Below are 23,904 nucleotides of genomic sequence, written 5' to 3' on the forward strand. Positions count from 1 at the left end.
AATGTTAGTTGAGACGTTTTTGCTGTATGGGGGGTTGTACCAGATGATGTCGTTTCGTTTTCTGTTCTTTTTTGGCTGGTTTCCTGGCGTGGGTTCATAGGTGAGGGTGAAATTGTATCCGCTTTCATCAAGGGCTTTTTGGTACGGGGGGGTTGCTTGGTCAAATTCAGCTTTGCTAGATGACAGCATCGATAGCCTTTTATTAATTCCGGTAGGTATTCTTTTCGTGGTGGTGGGTGGGTGGTTGCTGTCATGGTGCACGTATTGGAGTGTTGTGTTGGGTTTCGTGAATGGTTGGTAGCTGTTATTTCTCAGGTTGAAAGTGACGTCAAGGAAGTTGACGGTTTGCTTGTTGGCTTCAACAAGCCAACAAGCCAACAAGCCAACAAGCAAACCGTCAACTTCCTTGAAGTCACTTTCACCTCTGGCTGACATGAATGTTTGCTTACTTGGAAACAACAAACAAGACTTTTTTTTATTTCTTGGTTTTCCTCTTGAAAAACAGATTCGGAGTATTTGAGTTCCTGAGCAACAAGATGCGCGACGAGAGCGGGAAGCTGGACAGCAAGCGTGGATTCCTGTGTGGCCTGGGCGCCGGCGTGGCCGAGGCCGTGATGGTCGTGTGTCCCATGGAGACGGTCAAGGTCGGCAGCGCCGTTGGCAACCTTTCATCTTTTTTCTTTTTGCCTGACTCTTTTCTTTGCTTGTCTTTTTAGGTCAAATTCATCCACGATCAGACATCGGCAAACCCCAAGTACAGAGGATTCTTCCACGGCGTTCGGGAGATCATCAGAACTGAAGGTATTGTAGAAAGTAGTGATGTGCTGTATTGAAGCAATACAAAAAGAATGCCATTGTAAGGTAATAATACTAACACAGACAAGTGTAAACGTGTTAGCATAATTGCCAATGCTAACAGCGCTAACATGATTACATTACGATAGCACGTACAAATATGCATGAAAACACTCCTACAGACATCACACACGGGACGGTTTAGTAAGTTTGAATTGATTTAGTTATATTGTAAAATTTACCAACGTTGCTTGGAGTGATGAATGAGGAATCCTTTCGAGCCAACACGCTATTATTATACTTCTGGTTCAAGGCACAAAACAATAAGTACACTTAAGCTGAAAAGGTTAGCATGCTAATGTTATCATGCTAACATGTTAAAGTTAGCATCCTAGCAGTTACCACGTACCAAGTAATATGACTCTGAAGTGTACGGAGGTAAAATTGATTAAAAACTTAACAGGTTATTGTTACCATGTCAAAGTTAGCATCCTAATAGTTAGCATATGTCAAGTACCAGGTAATATGACTTTAAGGTGTACAATGGCAAAATTGGCTAAAAACATTAACATGCTATTGTTATCATGATAAAGTTAGCATCCTAATAGTTAGCATATGTCAAGTACCAAGTAATATGACTTTGAGGTGTGAAATGGCAAAATTGGCTAAAAAAGTTAACATGCTATTGTTATCATGCTAACATGCTAACGTTAGTATGTTAATGGTTAGCATATGTCAAGTACCAAGTAAAATGACTCTGAGGTGTACGGCGGCAAAATTGTTCAAAAACGTTAACATGCTATTGTTATCATGATAAAGTTAGCATCCTAATAGTTAGCATATGTCAAGTAGCAGGTAATATGACTTTGAGGTGTACGATGGCAAAATTGACTAAAAATGCTAACATGCTATTGTTATCATGGTAAAGTTAGCATCCTAACAGTTAGCATATGTCAGGTACCAAGTAATATGACCTTGAGGTGTACAATGGCAAAATTGGCTAAAAACGTTAACATGCTTTTGTTATCATGATAAAGTTAGCATCCTAATAGTTAGCATATGTCAAGTACCAATTATTATGACTATGAGGTGTACGGCGGCAAAATTGGCTAAAAACGTTAACATGCTATTGTTATCATGATAAAGTTAGCATCCTAATAGTTAGCATATGTCAAGTACCAAGTAATATGACTTTGAGGTGTGAAATGGCAAAATTGGCTAAAAAAGTTAACATGCTATTGTTATCATGCTAACATGCTAATGTTAGCATGTTAATAGTTAGCATCTGTCACGTACCAAGTTATATGACTCTGATGTGTACGGCGGCAAAATTGTTCAAAAACGTTAATATGCTATTGTTATCATGATAAAGTTAGCATCCTGATAGTTAGCATATGTCAAGTACCAAGTAATATGACCTTGAGGTGTACAATGGCAAAATTGGCTAAAAACGTTAACATGCTATTGTTATTATGATAAAGTTAGCATCCTAATAGTTAGCATATGTCAAGTACCAGGTAATATGACTTTAAGGTGTACAATGGCAAAATTGGCTAAAAACGTTAACATGCTATTGTTATCATGATAAAGTTAGCATCCTAATAGTTAGCATATGTCAAGTACCAAGTTATATGACTCTGAGGTGTACGGCGGCAAAATTGTTCAAAAACGTTAACATGCTATTGTTATCATGCTAACGTTAGCATGTTAATAGTTAGCATCTGTCAGGTACCAAGTTATATGACTCTGAGGTGTACGGCGGCAAAATTGTTCAAAAACGTTAACATGCTATTGTTATCATGCTAACGTTAGCATGTTAATAGTTAGCATCTGTCACGTACCAAGTTATATGACTCTGAGGTGTACGGCGGCAAAATTGTTCAAAAACGTTAACATGCTATTGTTATCATGCTAACGTTAGCATGTTAATAGTTAGCATCTGTCACGTACCAAGTTATATGACTCTGAGGTGTACGGCGGCAAAATTGTTCAAAAACGTTAACATGCTATTGTTATCATGCTAACGTTAGCATGTTAATCGTTAGCATCTGTCACATACCAAGTTATATGACCATACTTGCCAACCTTGAGACCTCCGATTTCGGGAGGTGGGTGGTGGGTGGTGGGGGCAGGGGCGTGGTTGGGGGCGTGGTTAAGATATATATATATATATATATATATATATATATATATATATATAAGAAATACTTGGCTTTCAGTGAATTCTAGCTATATATATGTATATATATATATATATATATATATATATATATATATATATATATTTATATTTATATGTGTATATATATATATATATATATAAATAAAATAAATACTTGAATTTCAGTGTTCATTTATTTACACATATACACACACACACATAACACTCATTGTTGAGTTAAGGGTTGAATTGTCCATCCTTGTTCTATTTTCTATCACTATTTCAGAACACACACATTATACAAATATACATTATAAAATCAATAGGAAAACGGGAGCTCTAATTTGGGAGTCTGAATTAGGATCAGAAGTTCCTATATAAACATTGCGCACTCACGTCGCCTTTTTGTATTGATTACTGCAGCTGTGCACTGGATTCATTCACAAATACAAACTACAACTCACAAACACTTTAGAGTTAGGCTCCACCATCAGAATGTGTACTTAAACTAAAGATCACATGGGTATTATTCAGTGAGTTGATTCACCAAAACTAACCTGTTATACAGGAGGAAAAAGCACACAGGACGTTTCAATTGTTCACAGACTGGTCGCTCTCATCAGAATGACAAGACACTTCCGGTCTGCAGGTGATGCATTCAATTGGGAAGAAACGCCCTACTGCCCCCTACTGACCAATGTGAATACTGATCAATGTGTAATGACAGCTCCAAAAACGAATTCAAACCACAAAATAAAATAAATAAATCAACACAAAAATGTGACACATTATGGGTGGGTCACATATGCATGTACAGTAGATGGCAGTATTGTCCTGTTTAAAAGTGTCACAACATTGCTGTTTACGGCAGACAAACTGCTTTATGGTAGACGCTGTTGTTGTGTGTTGTCAACACGTCACTCAGGTCCGCATGGAGCTGGAGGGGGCGTGGCCTCCAGCTCCGCCTGAATTTCGGGAGTTTTTCGGGAGAAAATTTGTCCCGGGAGGTTTTCGGGAGAGGCGCTGAATTTCGGGAGTCTCCCGGAAAATCCGGGAGGGTTGGCAAGTATGTGTATGACTCTGAGGTGTACGGCGGAAAAATTGGCTAAAAAAACCCAAAGTGAGCTTGTGTTGAATTGAGAATCCGTTATGAAAGGAATCATCACCTCAGTGTACGTACGCAATGTTTTAGGATAATGAATGTGTCGAGGGAACACTGGTAAAAGTGTGTTGGTGTAAAACGCTGATGAAGATGGACAATGTGTGCAGGACTCAGAGGGACCTATCAGGGTCTGACGGCCACTGTGCTCAAACAAGGATCCAATCAGGCCATCCGCTTCTACGTGATGACCTCTCTCAGGAACTGGTACAAAGGTAAAAGCCACAGCTACCTGCTGTTATTATGTGTACAATACTGCACGTACACTGTGTGCACCTGAGGTGTGTGTCACGTTCAAACACTGAGGACATCTATTAAACAAGACAAAAGGCAAGGAATCAAACCGAGACAGAATTCAATTTGGACTCAATTGAGGAGAGACGGCGTCGACCTGTAACCTCTTACAGTGTCTTAGCACGCTCTGACGAAGAAGGTTTTCGTCTCCTCTTTTATTTAGATGTTCAATGTTCACGCACCAACACATGTCACAGCAGGAATGGGAAGTATGTAAAACAGTCATTGTTTTCGGTCACATTGAAGACCAAGAAGAGGATGTCTCGGGCTTGGGCTCTTTCCTGGATCCAGCTGGGGCAGGTGTTGGAGGACAATGGATAACCCCTCCCGTCTCCTGACCACAGTTGCTTCAAGAGGGCAGCGGGTCGTAAATAGCGTTGACTTCAAAGAGAGTTCCTCTGGAAGTTGAGCAGATCCTGCCATCTGTCCGTGTTGAAATCACAGTGGAGTTTCGCGAGCCTTCTTCCTCTTGTTAGGCCTCGAAAGACAGCCTTCATCTTCTTATCAGGAACATAATGTAATACAACGTTTCTTTTGTGATAACTTACAAACAATTATTCCAACAGTGTGCCTAATACTGTTATTATGTGTACAATACTGCACGTACACTGTGTGCACCTGAGATGTGCCTAATGTTGGAATAATTGTTTGTAAGTTATCACAAAAGAAACGTTGTATTATGAATGCTGTCTTTCGAGGCCTAACAAGAGGAAGAAGGCTCGTAAAACTCCACTGTGATTTCAACACGGACAGATGGCAGGATCTGCTCAACTTCCAGAGGAACTCTCTTTGAAGTGTTAAACGAACTCTCTTTGAAGTAATTCACAAACTCTCTTCCAACTATTTGGTAACCGAGGTCAACGCTGTTTACGACCCGCTGCCCTCTTGAAGTCACTGTGGTCAGGAGACGGGAGGGGTTATCCATTGTCCTCCAACACCTGCCCCAGCTGGATCCAGGAAGAGCCCAAGCCCGAGAAATCCTCTTCTTGGACTTCAAAGCGACCGAAAACAATGACTCTTTTACACACTTACCATTCCTGCTGTGACATGTGTTGGTGCGTGAACATGGAACATCTGAATTAAAAGAGGAGACGAAAACCTTCTTCGTCAGAGCGTGGTGCAGGACTGTGCAGAGAGTGCAGTGGCCATGTCTCTCCTCAATATTGAGTCCAAATTGAATTCTGTCTCTGTTTGATTCCTTGCCTTTTGTCTTGTTTAATAGATGTCCTGTGTTTGAACGTGACACCTAATATAACGGGACTTTTGTGCACCAAGGTGACGACCCGAACAAAGCCATTAACCCCTTGATAACGGGATCGTTCGGAGCCGTGGCAGGAGCCGCCAGTGTGTTTGGAAACACTCCGGTGGATGTCATCAAAACCAGGATGCAGGCCAGTCACCACAACTTTTATTTTGAAACATCCAAGGTGTGAATATATCCCAAACACTTTTTGTGTGGTCGCTACAGGGTCTGGAAGCACACAAGTACAAAAGCACCTTGGACTGCGCCGTCAAGATCATGAAGCACGAGGGTCCCTTGGCGTGAGTCTACTCAGTTTACTAGTCTACTCAGTTTACTAGTCTACTCAGAGTTTACTAGTCAATTTACGGTGGAACCTTGATTTACAAACTTAACTGCATCTTGATAGGTTCGTAAATCGAAAAGCGTGTATAGTGAAACTAATTTATTTTAGGTTTGTACACTTTGGGCACAATACAAAAGCCAAAAGCAGTGAAGTTGTCACGTTGTGTAAATGGTAAATAAAAAGATAATACAATGATTTGCAAATTATTTTCAACTTATATTCACTTGAATGGACTGCAAAGACAAGATATTTTCATGTTCACACTGAGAAACTTCTTTTTTTTTGGGCAAATAATCATTAACTTAGAATTTAAAGGCAAAAAAGTAGTCAGAGGGGCATTGTTACCACTGTGTTACATGGCCTTTTCTTTTAACAACACTCAGTAAAGGTTTGGGAACTGAGGAGACACATTTTTGAAGTGGAATTCTTTCCCATTCTTGCTTGATGTACAGCTTAAGTTGTTCAACAGTCTCCCTTCTCATATTTTAGCCTTCATATTGCACCACACATTTTCAATGTCTGGACTACAGGCAGGCCAGTCTAGTACCCACACTCTTTTACTATGAAGCCACGCTGTTGTAACACGTGGCTTGGCATTGTCTTGCTGAAATAAGCAGGGGCGTCCCTGATAACGTTGCTTGGATGGCATCATATGTTGCTCCAAAACCTGTATGTACCTTTCAGCATTAATGGTGCCTTCACAGATGTGTAAGTTACCCATGCCTTGGGCACTAATACACCCCCATACCATCACAGATGCTGGCTGTTCATCTTTGCACCAATTTTCCTCTTTGTTCTGGAGGACACGACGTCCACAGTTTCCAAAAACTATTTCGAAATGTGGACTCATCAGTCCACAGAACACTTTTCCACTTTGCATTACTTAGATAAGCTCAGCGGCGTTTCTGGGTGTTGTTGATAAATGGCTTTGGCTTTGCATAGTAGAGTTTTAACTTGCACTTACAGATGTAGCGACCAACTGTAGTTACTGACAGTGGTTTTCTGAAGTGTTCCTGTGCCCATGTGGTGATATCCTTTACACACTGATGTCGCATGTCGATGCAGTACCGCCTGAGGGATCAAAGGTCACGGGCATTGCCGCTTACGTGCAAGGATTTCTCCAGTTTCTCTGAACCTTTTGATGATATTACGGAACGTGAACATATGATCAACAACACCCAGAAACACCGCCGGCTTCGCTGGGCCCGAGTTCATCTAAGATGGACTGATGCAAAGTGTAAAAGTGTTCTGTGGTCTGACGAGTCCACATTTGAAATTGTTTTTGGAAACTGTGGACGTCGTGTCCTCCGGACCAAAGAGGAATCAAATCAAATCAAATCAACTTTATTTATAAAGCACATTTAAAATTTACCACAGGGGTAGCCAAAGTGCTGTACAATGAACAGGTTAAAAGATAAAACGAGTACCGAGCAAACACAACACAACACAAACAGAACACGATAAAAAATAAATAATTAAAATAGAATAAATAAAAACATAAAAACAGGTTCACAGCAGGTGTATTATGGGGCGCCATTGCAGGATGGATATCACTCAGTGTTAAAAGCCATGGAATAAAAGTATGTTTTTAAGAGATTTAAAAACAGGAAGAGAGGAGGCTTGTCTAACACTCAGGGGTAGGTCGTTCCAGAGCTTGGGAGCAGCAACGGCGAAAGCTCTGTCACCTCTAAGCTTCAGCCTTGTGTCAGGGACCGTCAACAGCAGCTGATCGGCTGATCTTAAGGATCGGGTGGGGCAGTAAGGCTGAAGGAGGTCAGAGAGATAGGTTGGCGCGAGGTTGTTTAGACATTTAAAAACAAATAAAAGGAGTTTAAAATGTATTCGGTAACGCACAGGGAGCCAGTGAAGGGACGCTAAAATAGGGGTGATGTGCTCACGTCTGCGGGTCTGTGTTAGCAGACGAGCAGCAGAGTTCTGCACGAGCTGCAGGCGGGCGAGGGAGGCCTGGCTAATGCCAACATACAGGGCATTACAGTAGTCAAGACCAGTCGAGATAAAGGCGTGGATTAATTTCTCAAGATCATGTCCTGATAGAAGCGGTTTCACTTTCGCTATTTGGCGTAATTGATAAAAGCTTTTTTGAACGACGCTGCTGATTTGTTTTTCGAATTTAAAATCTGAGTCAAACTTTACCCCCAGGTTTGTGACACAGTCGCTGAGATACGGGGTCAGAGTGCCGAGGTCAACGTTGGGGGAGGGAGAGCGACTTGGACCGAACAACATAACTTCTGTTTTACCTTCATTTAGGCTCAGGAAGTTAGCTGAAAGCCAGACTTTGATGTCGTGCAGGCAGTCAATAAGACGTTGAACCGTGTTATTTTGTGCCATGGGAAAATAAATCTGGCAATCATCGGCGTAAAAATGAAATGCAATACTGTACCTCCTAAAAATAGAACCAAGGGGGAGAAGGTAAAGCGCAAATAAAATTGGGGCAAGGATTGAGCCCTGGGGGACCCCATGTGGTAAAGGAGCTGTGGACGACATAAAACTGTCTACTTTTACACAAAAACTCCTGTCGGTTAGGTACGACCGGAACCAGTTGAGGGCGGCGCCCTTAATGCCCACACAGTTCTCAAGACGAGTGATTAAGGTGGCGTGGTCGACGGTGTCGAACGCAGCAGACAGATCTAAAAGCACCAGGACAACATATTTACCAGAATCAGTGGACAGGAGGATATCGTTAAAAACTTTTAGAAGCGCTGACTCTGTGCTGTGGAGGGCTTTAAAACCGGACTGGAACAGCTCAGTGATACCATTATCCTCTAAGAAGGGCAACAACTGACTGTAGACAACCTTCTCTAATATTTTGGAAATGTATGGAAGATTAGAGATAGGTCTGAGGTTAGAGAGGAGAGAGGGGTCGAGGCTGGGTTTTTTAAGTAGAGGTGGTACCACTGCATGTTTAAACTCTACTGGAACTATTCCAGAAGAGAGGCTACTATTGATAATGTTAAGGACACTTGATCCAATAGTAGCAAGTACCTCCTTAAACAGGCGAGGTGGGAGGGCATCTGCAGGAGAACCAGAGGGCTTCATATGACTAACTGTGTCACTTAAAAAAGAAAAGGACACCGGCTCAAACTGATGGAAAACAGAAGAGAAATGCAGAGGAACAGAAGGGTCATATGAAGGCTGAGATAGACTGGCTCTAGTTGACACAATTTTGTCAGTGAAAAAATGGAGACAATTTTCACAGAATTCAAAAGAAGCATCAAAACCAGCAGATTTGGGAGCATCAATGACAGTGTTAATAGTTTTAAACAGAACTTTGGGGTTGTTACAGTTACAAGATATAATCTGAGATAGATATACAGGTATATTCATTTCTGCTTTTACAGTCATCTGAAAGGAAAACAGGCTTTCTTTAAAAATGGCAAAGGACACATGCAGCCTGTCTTTTTTCCATTTTCTCTCTGCAGCCCGAGTGACGTCATTCAACCAGGGCTGAGGCGTTGCTTTAGCGCGGCGGCATTTGAAAGGCGCGATCGTGTCCAGTGTTTGTAAACAAATAGAGTTGAACCCAGAAACCAACTCTTCAGTATTCAGACATACAGAGGCTGCAGAATTATCATCACAAAGAGTCGAAAAAATAGAGGTGAACCGAGCAGGAGACGAAGAATTAAACATGCGAGAGGAAAAGAACCATCCGGACTGTTCTCGGCGCAAAGTTCAAAAGCCAGCATCTGTGATGGTATAGGGGTGTATTAGAGCCCAAGGCATGGGTAACTTACACATCTGTGAAGGCACCATTAATGCTGAAAGGTACATACAGGTTTTGGAGCAACATATGTTGCCATCCAAGCAACGTTACCATGGACGCCCCTGCTTATTTCAGCAAGACAATGCCAAGCCATGTGGTACTGCATAGTAAAAGAGTGCCACACAATGACTGAGTGAACGTGGTTCGCACACGGAAGCATATTTGCTGGATCTAAAAGTTTGTAAATTGGAAAAAAAGAGGGGTTCGTAAAGCGAGGTTCCACAGTATTTCCCTGGTGACAAACTATTTTCTCTTTTAAAATGTGAAAAAGTTGTCAAACATGAGCACTGCGGGACACCCCAGGGTTCTGCTCTCAGACCACTTGTTTTCCACGATTTCATATCAATGATTTATTTATTGTGTGAGCACAAAGATTGTTAGTCAACTTTGCTAACTATGGAAAAAAAAACCAAATCACATTTTCCTGGTCTTGGTGCGGTCCAGGTTCTACAAAGGCACCGTTCCCCGTCTGGGGCGGGTGTGCATGGACGTGGCCATCGTCTTCATCATCTACGAGGAGGTGGTCAAGGTCCTGAACATAGTCTGGAAGACGGACTGAGACGGGAGGCGGTCCCCCTCGCGCCCCTTCGAGTCTCTCCACGGGGTTGGTCGTGGTTTTTAATCCAAGCAGCATCCAGCAGGAGCACCGTGTTCCATGAGCGCGCTGACGCGAGACCAGGGTGTGGAATTCTGCAAGGACCAGTTTTACTCTTCTTAATGTGATCTTAATTCATGGTGAAAATGACTGACTCAGTCCAAGGTGATCTTGACAAAGAAATACTTGAATATTTTACAGTACTACTAGTTATGCAATTAGGACTTTTACTTTGCTGCCACGGTACACTAACGTATCCAAATAGCATTTTTTTTTTTTATCGTACACATTTTATGCTGACGTGCAAATGCAGAAATGTATTCAGCCTCCAGGCACAGTCTATGAAAAGTGCCATTATGTGTTGGGTTATTTGGGATGTAAAAAAATCTTTGTTTTCTTTTAAAGATGACTATATATGATATTCTGTTAACAGTGCCTTCCATGTCATTCCACAGAAGATTTTTTTATATCAGATCAACTATTTTATGAGTATTGTAATATAGCTATCATGCAGCTTGTGAATGTTTACACCAGCAAGTGTCTATCAAACATCAGATGATTAATAATAATAGCTCCTGTGCCTCTAGAGTGACTAATTCTAATGTGAAAATAAATATTGGAATGTAAATGGAAAAAGTGTCAACCTATTCATTTCGCTTCGTGACCTTGCTTGGCGCCGCTTGGACCTTCTCGCTTGCCGTAGATGTCAGCTCGCTGCGGGCCAAACTCCAAGATGCCCGCCGTCGACTTCTTTTTCCTACCGCTGCTCTAAACGTGGAAGTGGGGCGAAAAATGTCGCTCGGCGGAGAAGGCAGCCGGGGCTTCTACTTCAACACCGTCTTGTCCCTGGCTCGCTCGCTGGCGGCTCATCGGCAAGCGCCGCTCGACAAGGTAGCTCTCCGGCTAGCATAGCTAATGCTAAATGCTAGCTCAGGATTTCACTTCTCTTTTTCCCTCTTTATCTTTCGAAATGTCCACACAAGTACTAATATGTTACTTTGTTTATCCCATAAGTCACCCATCGTATTGTTTACTACAGACTAAGGAAGGCTAATGTTGGCTGTTATTAACCTTTAATCCCCCACCTTCATACCTACTGTACTGTTTTTGTTTTGCAGCAACTATTATGTACTATTTTAATAATTACTACTTCATATCACGATTATTGTGACCAAAATGTTCACAATTATCACGATATCATTGCTGAAAATAATTATTACTTCATATCACGATTATTGCTACCAAAATGTTCACGGTAGCAATCATTTTGATATTGCTACAACAACTATTATGTACTATTTTAATAATTACTACTTCATATCACGATTATTGTGACCAAAATGTTCACAATTATCACGATATCATTGCTGAAAATAATGATTACTTCATATCACGATTATTGCGACCAAAATGTTCACAATTATCACGATATCATTGCTGAAAATAATTATTACTTCATATCACGATTATTGTGACCACAATGTTCACAATTATCACGATATCATTGCTGAAAATAATTATTACTTCATATCACGATTATTGTGACCACAATGTTCACAATTATCACGATATCGTTGCTGAAAATAATTATTACTTCATATCACGATTATTGTGACCAAAATGTTCACAATTATCACGATATCATTGCTGAAAATAATTACTACTTCATATCACGATTATTGTGACCACAATGTTCACAATTATCACGATATCATTGCTGAAAATAATTATTACTTCATATCACGATTATTGCTACCAAAATGTTCACGGTAGCAATCATTTTGATATTGCTACAACAACTATGATGTACTATTTTAAAAATGACTACTTCACATCACGATTATTGTAGCGACCAACTGTAGTTACTGACAGTGGTTTTCTAAGTGTTGCTGAGCCCATGTGGTGATATCCATACTTCATACTTGCCAACCTTGAGACCTCCGATTTCGGGAGGTGGGGGGTGGGGGCGGGGGCGTGGTGGGACGGGGGGCGTGGTTAAGATATATATATATAAGAAATACTTGACTTTCAGTGAATTCTAGCTATATATATATATATATATATATATATATATATATATATATATATATATATATATATATATATATATATAAATAAAATAAATACTTGAATTTCCGTGTTCATTTACAAACTACAACTCACAAACACTTTAGAGTTAGGCTCCACCATCAGAATGTGTACTTAAACTTATAAAGATCACATGGATATTATTCAGTGAGTTGATTCACCAAAACTAACCTGTTATACAGGAGGAAAAAGCACACAGGACGTTTCAATTGTTAACAGACTGGTCGCTCTCATCAGACTGACAAGACACGTCCGGTCTGCAGGTGATAGCATTCAATTGGGAAGAAACGCCCTACTGCCCCCTACTGACCAATGTGAATACTGATAAATGTGTAATGACAGCTCCAAAAACGAATTCAAATCACAAAATAAAATAAATAAATCAACACAAAAATGTGACACATTATGGGTGGGTCACATATGCATGTACAGTAGATGGCAGTATTGTCCTGTTTAAAAGTGTCACAACATTGCTGTTTACGGCAGACGAACTGCTTTACGGTAGACACTGTTATGTGTTGTCAACACGTCACTCAGGTCCGCCTGAATTTCGGAAGTTTTTCGGGAGAAAATTGTCCCGGGAGGTTTTCGGGAGAGGCGCTGAATTTCGGGAGTCTCCCGGAAAATCCGGGAGGGTTGGCAAGTATGCCATACTTGCCAACCCTCCTGATTTTCCAGAGAGACTCCCGAATTTCAGTACCCCCCCCCCCCGAAAATCTCCCGATTTCCACCCGGACAACAATATTGGGGGCATGCCTTAAAGACACTACCTTTAACGTCCTCTCTCACCTGAAACCTTCACCCCTTAACAGCCGCATGCTGTCCAGGCGTCTGCTTTTCCTCCATATAAACAGCGTAACGGCCCATTCACATTATAATATAGCGTTGGACGGGTTTAAGGGCGTGGCCAAGTTGGGAGAGTGGCCGTGCCAGTAATCTGAGGGTTACTGGTTCAATCCCCACCTTCTACCGTCCTAGTCATGTCCGTTGTGTTCTTGAGCAAGACACTTCACCCTTGCTCCTGATGGGCCTGGTTAGCGCCGTGCATGGCAGCTCCCGCCATCAGTGTGTGAATGTGTGTGTGTGAATGTGGAAATAGTGTCAAAGTGCTTTGAGTTCCTTAAAAAGGTAGAAAAGCGCTATACAAGTACAACCCATTTACCATTTACCATTTAACAATGGTCTTTACTCGAAGATGTCAAGAAATGCTAACACGTTGTATGACCTTTTGAACTGGTTAAATGATAACGCAAGGCACACTTGGTCAACAGCCATACAGGTCACACTGAGGGTGGCCGTATAAACAACTTTAACACTGTTACAAATATGGGCCACACTGTGAACCCACACCATTTCGGGAGAACATCAGCACCGTAACACAACAGAACAAATACCCAGAAGCCCTTGCAGCACTAACTCTTCCAGGACGCTACAATATACACCCCCCGCCCACCTCAACCACCTCATGCTCTCTCAGGGAGAGCATTTCCCAAATTCCAAGCTGCTGTTTTGAGGCATGTTAAAAAAAATAATGCACTTTGTGACTTCAATAATAAATATGGCATTGCCATGTTTGCATTTTTTTTCCATAACTTGAGTTGATTTATTTTGGAAAACCTTGTTGTATTGTTTAATGTGTAATCACAACAAAATTAGGCATAATAATGTGTTAATTCCACGACTGTATATATCGGTATCGGTTGATATCGGAATCAGTAATTAAGAGTTGGACAATATCGGATATCGGCAAAAAAGCCATTATTGGACATCTCTAATCACGATTATTGCGACCAAAATGTTCACGGTTATCACGATATCATTGTTGAAAATAATGATTACTTCATATCACGATTATTGTGACCAAAATGTTCACGGTTATCACGATATCATTGTTGAACATTTTTACTTCATATCACAATCATTGCGACCAAAATGTTCACGGTTATCACTATATCCATCCACCCATTTTCTACCGCTTGTCCCTTTCGGGGTCGCAGGGGGTGCTGGAGCCTATCTCAGCTGCATTCGGGCGGAAGGCCTGGGTACACCCTGGACAAGTCGCCACCTCACAGATAGACAGACAACATTCACACTCACATCCACACACTAGGGACCATTTAGTGTTGCCAATCAACCTATCCCCAGGTGCATGTCTTTGGAGGTGGGAGGGGCCTATCCCCAGGTGCATGTCTTTGGAGGTGGGAGGGGCCTATCCCCAGGTGCATGTCTTTGGAGGTGGGAGGGGCCTATCCCCAGGTGCATGTCTTTGGAGGTGGGAGTAAGCCGGAATACCCGGAGGGAACCCACGCAGTCACGGGGAGAACATGCAAACTCCTCACAGAAAGATCCCGAGCCCGGGATTGAACCCAGGAACCCCTGAACCACCGTGCTACCCTCATGTTATGACGCTTGATTAATTGTTTAATGAATGTAACTAATAAAAATGGATAAAATCCCGACCGCATAAAAGAAATAGAAGGTAAAATAAAGTCAAGGTAAAATACAATAGGTGACAGGTAAAAAAAGGTGAATAGAAGGTAAATAAAAAGTAAAAGAAGGTGAATAGAAGGTAAATAAAAAGTAAAAGAAGGTGAATAGAAGGTAAATAAAAAGTAAAAGAAGGTGAATAGAAGGTAAATAAAAAGTAACAGAAGGTAAATAGGAGGTAAAGGAAGTAGTTACATTTATGGCAACCAGAAAAAGATCTTGTTTATTTCAACAGTATTCAATAAAATATGCATTGAAAATATAAAGTGTATTTTATCCGATTAATTGAAAAAAACTCGAAGACTATGATAATTGATAGCTTCAGCCCTAGTTAACATATCAGCCAATATACAAAAATGCAAATGAGTGAACTTATTTTTGGTCTTCCCATTTCCTGCAGAGGATGTGAATGAGGCAATTTGTGACTTGTGGAAAATTCCATAATTTTCAGAGGGGATCGTGTGTTGGTAGGGGTAACAGGACTTAGTGAAAACCCAGGAACGCCACTGAAGTCTGAATTTGAACTAGAATGAGCATATAATGGATTTAAATGATGGTTTCACAATAAAGTCACATTTTTGAAAGCAGGGAACAGGCAACAAATGCCATTTTTCCAGTATTAAAGGTCGTTTTAAATTGCAATGATTAATTAAAGCTGCAAGCAGCGTTGTTCGGGCCCGCGTATTTGGCAGGTGCTAGTCCTAAGTGTCCCAATACTTTTGTCTACTTGTAGTCTGAAGTGTCCCAAGACTTTTGTCTAGTGTACCTAGCTTGTCTGCATTGTGTGGGCACGTTGGTGCTTCCTGCTTTAGAGCAGCCATCTTAAAAAACCAGCAGCGCAGCAGCAGCAGTGTAGCGGGTCTTTGAAGGGTCATAAAATCAAAACCGGAGCAGGTATTAAAAATCCCATCTATACTTTTAATCACAAGGGTTTAATCTCTCACCTGTGTTAGTTTGAAGGCGAAACGACAAACGCGCTCAGAGGAGATAGATTTTGAAGAAAGGTGACCGGTTTTTACAAACATTTTGTATTGAAGGGGGAATAACAAACTTCCTGTTGATTTTTGCTGGGGGTTGTCAATTTATGAAATGTAGGTCTAAGTGAGACCTACGGAGAGGTTTTTTTCTCCGACCTTCCCAGTGGGAGTTACAGGCAGTTTTGTAATGTTTTTCTTCCGAGGAGCAGTTTTTTGTGCGTTTTATTAAAAAATTGCTGTAGAGCACAATTTTTAGATTTGGGGTTAGGTTTTTTCATTAGATCACAGTTTTAGCCAGTCCTGATGTGTGTGTTCAGTTCGGTGAGTTTTGAAGCATGTTAAGGGGGTCAAATTACAGCTCAAAGAGGCAAAAGTGACTGTTTTTAGTACTTTTTTGTCTTGAAGGGGGAATTGCCAACTTCCTGTTGATTTTAGCCCAAAAATGTACCATTATGAAAGTTAGGTCTGAGTCAGACCTACATAGAGGATTTTGTTTCATGTCTTTCCGACCTTCCTAGTGGGAGTTACAGGCAGTCTAGTTTTTTTTTTTTCCTAGGGGGCGCTAGAGCGCAATTTTGATTTTTGCAGTTTTTATTTTTTTATTAAAAGACAATTTTCGCAGGTCCTGATGTGTGGGTCAAATATGGTGAGTTTTGAAGCATGTTAAGTGGGTCAAATTAGTGCTCGAAGAGGCGGCGGAAGAATAATAAAGAATAAAACGTTACAATAACAATAGGTCCTTATGTCCCATTGCGGGCCCTAAATATGCGAACAGATCAATGTGGGGAACACTTTTGCAAGATAAAATACATTTATATTAAAGTTGATTTTATCGTACATTTTTAATACATTTTATTTCCTGTGAACACAAATGTCGGTGGAATGACTCTTATACTGTTCAACATAATGTCACAATTTGCAATCATAGGTGCAGAAGTTGCAATGCATGTGTCCCGTGGATGTGAGAGGAGTGTTTCAGCTGGATGAGAGGCGGCGTGATGCTGTGGTCGCTCTGGGCATCTTCTTGGTGGAGTCCAACCTGCAGGTGACATCTGCTGCCTTCTTTTCCTTCAGTGTGACACAAAAAGCGCTAACACCACACACTCACGTTGCAGCACAAGGATGCAGTTGTTCCGTACCTTCTCGGACTTCTCAGGGGACTTCCTCGAGTTCAGTGGATTGAGGAGAGCTCGGAACGCAAAGGACGAGGTAACAGCGACCCGAGCGTGTTTTTTTTAACTTTCAAGAGTTGTATGTTTAACTGAGATTAAGTACCATATTTTCCGGACTATAAGGCGCACTTAAAATCCTTTTATTTTCTCAAAACTCGACAGCGCGCCTTATAACCCGGTGCGCCTAATGTACGGAATAATGCTGGTTTTGCTTGCTGACCTCGAAGCAATTTTATTTGGTACATGGTGAAATGATAAGTGTGACCAGTAGATGGCAGTCACACATAAGAGATAGTGTAGACTGCAATATGATGGCAGTCAAACATAAGAGATACGTGTAGACTGCAATATGCATACTTGCCAACCTTGAGACCTCCGATTTCGGGAGGTGGGGGGCGTGGTCGGGTGTGGGGCATCGTTGGGGGCGTGGTTAAGATATATATATATATATATGTATATATAAGAAATACTTGACTTTCAGTGAATTCTAGCTATATATATATATATATATATATATATATATATATATATATACATATATATATATATATATATATATATATATATATATATATATATATATATATATATATAGCGGATACAATTTCACCCTCACCTATGAACCCACGCCAGGAAACCAGCCAAAAAAGAACAGAAAACGAAACGACATCATCTGGTACAACCCCCCATACAGCAAAAACGTCTCAACGAACATTGGACACAAATTCCTCAATCTGATTGACAAACAATTTCCCAAAGACAACAACCTAAGAAAAGTATTCAACAAGAACAACATTAAATTGAGCTACAGCTGCATGAACAATATACGACAAATCATCTCAAACCACAACAAAACAATTGCAAATGAGCCGTCGACCCCCAGTCAGAGCGACTCCAAAACCAACAAAGCATGTGACTGTCGAAAGAAACCTGATTGCCCCCTCAACGGGGGGTGCTTACAAACATCAGTTGTCTACCAATCTAAGGTAATACGCAAGGACATTAACACATCCGACACATATGTAGGATTAACCGAGGGTGAATTCAAAACCAGATGGAACAATCACAAGGCTTCTTTCAGGAACAAAAACCTGCGAAATACCACAGAACTCAGCAAACACATTTGGGACCTCAAAGACAATAATGTTGAATATTCAATAACATGGCAAATTCTTGCATCCAGCACACCTTACAATAGTGGTAATAAAAGATGCAACCTATGCTTGAAAGAGAAGCTGTTTATTATTTACCGTCCAGACCTGTCATCCCTCAACAAGCGCAGCGAAATTGTAACAACATGCCGCCATAGACGGAAACACCTCCTAGGTAACACATGAGCCAATCACCACGCCCCTAGGCCAGCCTGTACCCACCCACTCTGTGCCCTATATAAATCATGGTATGCGAATGCTCCCATTAAAATCTCCTGACGATTGAGGGTACCCCCCCTCATGAAACAGGCCTGTAGAGATGAAATAGTCTTGTGATTTTTTTCCCACACATACATATATTGCGCTCTACTACGGTATCGAGCACTATTTTTTGGATAACCTTATTAAGACATATATATATATATATATACATATATATATATATATATATATACACACATAAATAAAAGAAATACTTGAATTTCAGTGTTCATTTATTTACACATATACACACACATAACACTCCTCTACTCATTGAGTTAAGGGTTGAATTGTCCATCCTTGTTCTATTCTCTGTCACTATTTCAGAACACACACATTATACAAATATACATTATAAAATCAATAAGAAAACGGGAGCTCTAATTTGGGAGTCTGAATTAGGATCAGAAGTTCCTATATAAACATTGCGCACTCACGTCGCCTTTTTGTATTGATTACTGCAGCTGTGCACTGGATTCATTCACAAATACAAACTACAACTCACAAACACTTTAGAGTTAGGCTCAACCATCAGAATGTGTACTTAAACTTATAAAGATCACGTGGATATTATTCAGTGAGTTGATTCACCAAAACTAACCTGTTATACAGGAGGAAAAAGCACACAGGACATTTCAAATGTTCACAGACTGGTCGCGCTCATCAGAATGACAAGACACTTCCGGTCTGCAGGTGATTGCACTCAATTGGGAAGAAACGCCCTACTGCCCCCTACTGACCAATGTGAATACTGATAAATGTGTAATGACAGCTCCAAAAACGAATTCAAACCACAAAATAAACTAAATAAATCTACACAAAAATGTGACACATTATGGGTGGGTCACATATGCATGTACAACAGGCTGTCAACACGTCACTCAGGTCCGCATGGAGCTGGAGGGGGCGTGGCCTCCAGCTCCGCCTGAATTTCGGGAGATTTTCGGGAGAAAATTTGTCCCGGGAGGTTTTCGGGAGAGGCGCTGAATTTCGAGAGTCTCCCGGAAAATCCGGGAGGGTTGGCAAGTATGGCAATATGACTCAAGTAAACAACAGCAACATTTTATATGTTCCATTGAGAATATAGAACATTACCCACGGCGCTCAAAAATCCATCAAAATGTTTTAGTACGACTTTGGTAAGCTATGAAGCCACACAGCTTGATGGATTGTACTGTGCTTCAACATAGGAGTATTATTATGGTGTGTGTATAAGGTAAGACATATTATCTGGCGTTTTGTTTCACAATATTATGCAAAAGCAAGTTTTCTTACCTTCTGGTACCCGCTGATTTGTATTTGGGATCTGCATAAGTCTTGAAAAATTGCGCGCATCCGTCTTTGTAGTCGGTGCCGACGTCATAGTCGATAAGCTTGTTCTTTTTCTCTATCTTCTTGTTATTGTTGTCAATTCATCCTCCGTTGTTGCCATTTCTAATATGAAGTAGTGTAAAGTTCTTACTTATATCTGTCAGTAAACTCGCCATGAAAGCGCTAAAACATACCGGTGTAGTGACTTTACATTATTCACCCAAGGAACTTTAGTTATTAGAGAGTTTCGGTCGGACGTTTTTTTTTACGGGACACATTTCCGGCGGATGAGGAGATGCTGCTCTGTTATTGATTGAAGTAAAGTCTGAATGTCATTAAAACAGTTAGCTCCACCTTTTGACACTTCTTCCACTCCCGTCCTTGCACGCTACAACAAAGATGACGGAGAAAAGACGCTGCGGAAGGTGAGCCACGTAAATAAGACCGCCAACAAAATGGCGCATCCTGAAGCGACTGTCAGAAAGCAACTTAAAGATGATGTGTAAAACATCATCATACCTGCCAACTACTCCGGTTTTCCCGTAATTAGTACGGTTTTCATCAACCTATTCCGGGTTACGGTTACAGTGATAAAAAATACAGTTTTTCATTAATTAAAAAAAAAATTTTTTTTTAAATGCGCGAGGCTATTTATAGCACCGCTGCCAAGCACGAGGCACCTGTTGTCATTGTTTCCAAACGAGCGAACGATCATGGAATCAGCCGGAGAAAAATCGCAAACGAGTCTTAAACCGAAAAGAAAACTGCAGTCATTCCGTGAAGAATATTCAAAAGCCTATCCGGGAATAATTATCCGTTCCAAAAAGGGTGAAAACTACGCGAATTGCACCTTGTGCAGACAAGATTTTTCGATCGGACACGGAGGAATTAGCGATGTAAAAGACCACGTTGGGACAAAAAAACACAAGTCTAATGCCGTTGCTAGCGATACAATTTGGATTTTAGCCACAAAAAGGTAATGACACCAATGTTATCTATTGGAATTGTTTAGTACTGTTATACTGTTAAAAGTGTTTATACTATTTATGCTTTCAAGTCCAAGTTGAAGAAATCTTGTTAAATGTTGACAGCATAACTACCAAAATACAGAAGTATGTCCTTAATATTTTTGCAGTGCTATTTCTGTTGAAAAGTTCAAATGATTACATTAGAGATGTGATGTGCCACTTTTCAAGTGTCTGATGGCTTAAATTAATTTTCATTAATTTTTCATATTTTGAATTCTTTTGAAAGGCTTACAAAAAAACTACATTTGAATTGTAATTCCATGCTATTGACAGGACTATTAATTTTAATGAAGTTAGCTTACCATGTTTACAGTATGATAATTGTGATAGAAATGTGAATTTTAGGCACAGAATATTTTTTACAATTGAACAAGGCAGTAGATTATACAAGCTTGGACAGAAAGTTAATAATGACACCAATTTTTTTTTAATGGAATTGTTTAGTACTGTTTTACCATTTGTTTACTGTAAAAAGTGTTTATACTGTTTATACTTTCAATTAACAAATTGAAGTCTTGTGAAAGGTTGACAGGATAACTGGCATTAACTGTCAAAATAATTTCAAACTATTGAAGTTAGCTTACAGAATAAACATGTCAATCAACCCATATGATTTTTGCTGTAATATTTTTGTTTTGAAAAGTCACTGTGACTGATAGAAAAGTGATGGTTTTAGCAACATTTTAACCTGTCTGAATGCTAATAATCATTTTGCGTCGGGGGGCGAAGCCTGAACCCCCCACCAGGACTTTGTCCTGGACCTACCGGGGCCTGCGGCCCCTGGACCCTGGCTACTAGGTTTTTCTGATTTCAAAAGTTGGCAGGTATGCATCATCCATACAACGTTTTGACCAAATAACCACCATTACATGTTATGTAGACCACAAGGAAGTATTTTACATTTAGAAAAAATAATGACTCCATTAATGCGCCCTATAATCCGGTGCGCCTTATATATGAAAAAAGATCGAAAATAGACCATTCATCGGCAGTGCGCCTTATAATCCGGCGCACCCTATGCTCCGGAAAATACGGTACAAGGCCAGATTTGTATCCACAACCTGCTAGCAATGTTAAGCACTTTTCCACTGTTCCTCTCATGAATTTTTCACAACCTTTCCCTCTCCGCAGTAATACTTCCTGTTGCGGAAAACTTCACCTTCTGTCTGGTGACGCTCCTGTCGGACGTCGCCCAACGTGATGAATCTATGCGTGAACAGGTCTTAGTTTGTGTGTGGTTTAACTTCAACTTCCTATTATTTACTGTATTTGCACTTTTGTCAGATTCTGGAGGCCATTATGGATGTCATGCAGCTCCTGCAGGAGGTCTGCAAGGATCCTGACTCTCATGATAAAGGTGCGCGACGTACTTCCTGTTCTTCAGCCAATCGTGGTCATTCACTTCCTATTTATTTCTTACCCTAAGAGTACCTGTGTCGCTACACGGTTCCTACCCTGCTGGGCGTGGCCAGAGCTTTCGGCAGATACAGCAACACAGACGAGCCGCTGCTGTCCAAGCTCTTCCCTCGGCCGGTGGCTCCGCCTCTGGCCTCTGTGGACGACGGCGACGTGGCACGCCGGCGCTCCTTCAACGACTTCCGCTCCATCCTGCCCAGCTCCTTCCTCACCGTGTGCCAGGCGGACACGCTGAGGCGTAAGAGCTCCTCCGTGTCATCCGTGTCTCAGCAGGTATGTGACCTCGCTCGGCGGACGTGTTGTCCAGATCTTCTCACATTCAGGCTTTGTCGTCAGGCCAGTCCGGAGAGGACGGGGCTAACACCGAGCTCCCCCGCTGATCCCTCAACACCTTACTTTGAAGGTAAGAAAGAGGTGTGCACTATGAAGGAGAGCGTGTGCTTTGTGGTTCCTGACTCAAATTGAGGCAGAGGTGGTACAATCCTGACCATGCTCCAGAATTGTAACGCAAAAATGTTTGAGTTTTTTTCAATTTACAGTAACATGCTGTAAAGAACACCATAAAATGTATTGTCATTTTTATTAATTTGATGGGTAGGGATGTCCCGATCCGATATTTGGATCGGATCGGCTGCCGATATTTGCCAAAAATTGCGTATCGGCAAGGCATGGGAAAATGCCGATCCAGATCCAGTTTAAAAAAAAACTCCGGTCCATGTTTTCCAACGCACCGATTTGAATAATACATTCCACTTTTCTGCTGCTCCGTAATTTCCGTTCCGCATTTTCCAGCACACCTTCAACACATCCACAGGTCTGTGAATTCTCACGCAGTTGCTTTTAGCTGCTGGCAGTACACGACAGGCTCTTCTCACTCTTTCCTGTGTCTCCCTCTCACAGACAGCAAGTGCACCTTCTTACACACGTCACATAATGTCACGACATACGTCACATACTGTCACGACATACGTCACATACGTATACGTCCTCCCCGAGCAGAGAGGTAGCAGCATGGCTAACGTTAGCTGTGATGCTAGCGCAGCCGTGTGAGCAACGCTCCCTCTAAGGTGCTCGCCTGTGCAATTGTGCACTGTTTAAGCGTCCTCTGCGCATAGCAAATCTATGCCACGCACAAAATCAAATAAAAAAATAAGCGCATAACAATTTTCGACACACGGACACGACAGAGAAAACAGTTTTCGTCATCATTGTTCAAATATTGTGACGTCTATCGAGACACTTATCTCCATTCGGTGCCACACGTCCACACCATCAAAATGCCGAGGCAAAAATTTCCACATCAACACCGTATGAAAAAATTAGTGATTTTTTTAGTTGTGATTTCCTTCTCTGCATGAAAGTTTAAAAGTAGCATATATTAATGCAGTATGAAGAAGAATGTTTTAATGTAGACATGCAAGCCTTGAAAGAAAATTTTGAAAATCAAGACTACATTTCCTGCAAATGGGTGCATTTCTACCCTATATTTTAACTTTAGATTTATTCTCATATCAAACTCTTTTGGCTGTCTTTTTGACACTTACATCCGGCTCCCCCCTCCACACCCTGGATTATAAATAATGTAAATAATTCAATGTGATTATCTTGTGTGATGACTGTATTATGATGATAGTATATATCT

The 23,904-nt window shown here is 41.0% G+C and overlaps 2 protein-coding genes across 3 annotated transcripts in view; both read left to right on the top strand.

Annotated features, from left to right (window-relative positions):
• Positions 1-10,998, top strand: part of slc25a1b (slc25a1 solute carrier family 25 member 1b) — a 38,364-nt gene extending 27,366 nt beyond the window's left edge. Inside the window, exons 5-10 of the mRNA XM_061927409.1 lie at positions 506-644; positions 717-801; positions 4,226-4,330; positions 5,685-5,800; positions 5,878-5,951; positions 10,221-10,998. Coding sequence (XP_061783393.1) covers positions 506-644; positions 717-801; positions 4,226-4,330; positions 5,685-5,800; positions 5,878-5,951; positions 10,221-10,335 — 634 coding nt within the window. The 3' untranslated portion in view covers positions 10,336-10,998. The remainder of the gene's footprint in view (positions 1-505; positions 645-716; positions 802-4,225; positions 4,331-5,684; positions 5,801-5,877; positions 5,952-10,220) is intronic.
• Positions 10,999-11,055: 57 nt separating this feature from the next.
• Positions 11,056-23,904, top strand: part of pi4kaa (phosphatidylinositol 4-kinase, catalytic, alpha a) — an 82,433-nt gene continuing 69,584 nt past the window's right edge. For both annotated transcript variants that reach the window (XM_061927345.2, XM_061927346.2), the window contains exons 1-7: positions 11,056-11,262; positions 16,852-16,968; positions 17,039-17,132; positions 21,978-22,066; positions 22,131-22,203; positions 22,273-22,535; positions 22,599-22,665. In XM_061927345.2, coding sequence (XP_061783329.1) covers positions 11,164-11,262; positions 16,852-16,968; positions 17,039-17,132; positions 21,978-22,066; positions 22,131-22,203; positions 22,273-22,535; positions 22,599-22,665 — 802 coding nt within the window. In that variant the 5' untranslated portion in view covers positions 11,056-11,163. The remainder of the gene's footprint in view (positions 11,263-16,851; positions 16,969-17,038; positions 17,133-21,977; positions 22,067-22,130; positions 22,204-22,272; positions 22,536-22,598; positions 22,666-23,904) is intronic.

This window comes from Nerophis lumbriciformis, linkage group LG32 (genome assembly GCF_033978685.3).
Source record: "Nerophis lumbriciformis linkage group LG32, RoL_Nlum_v2.1, whole genome shotgun sequence".
In the NCBI taxonomy this organism is placed as follows: Eukaryota; Metazoa; Chordata; class Actinopteri; order Syngnathiformes; family Syngnathidae; genus Nerophis; species Nerophis lumbriciformis.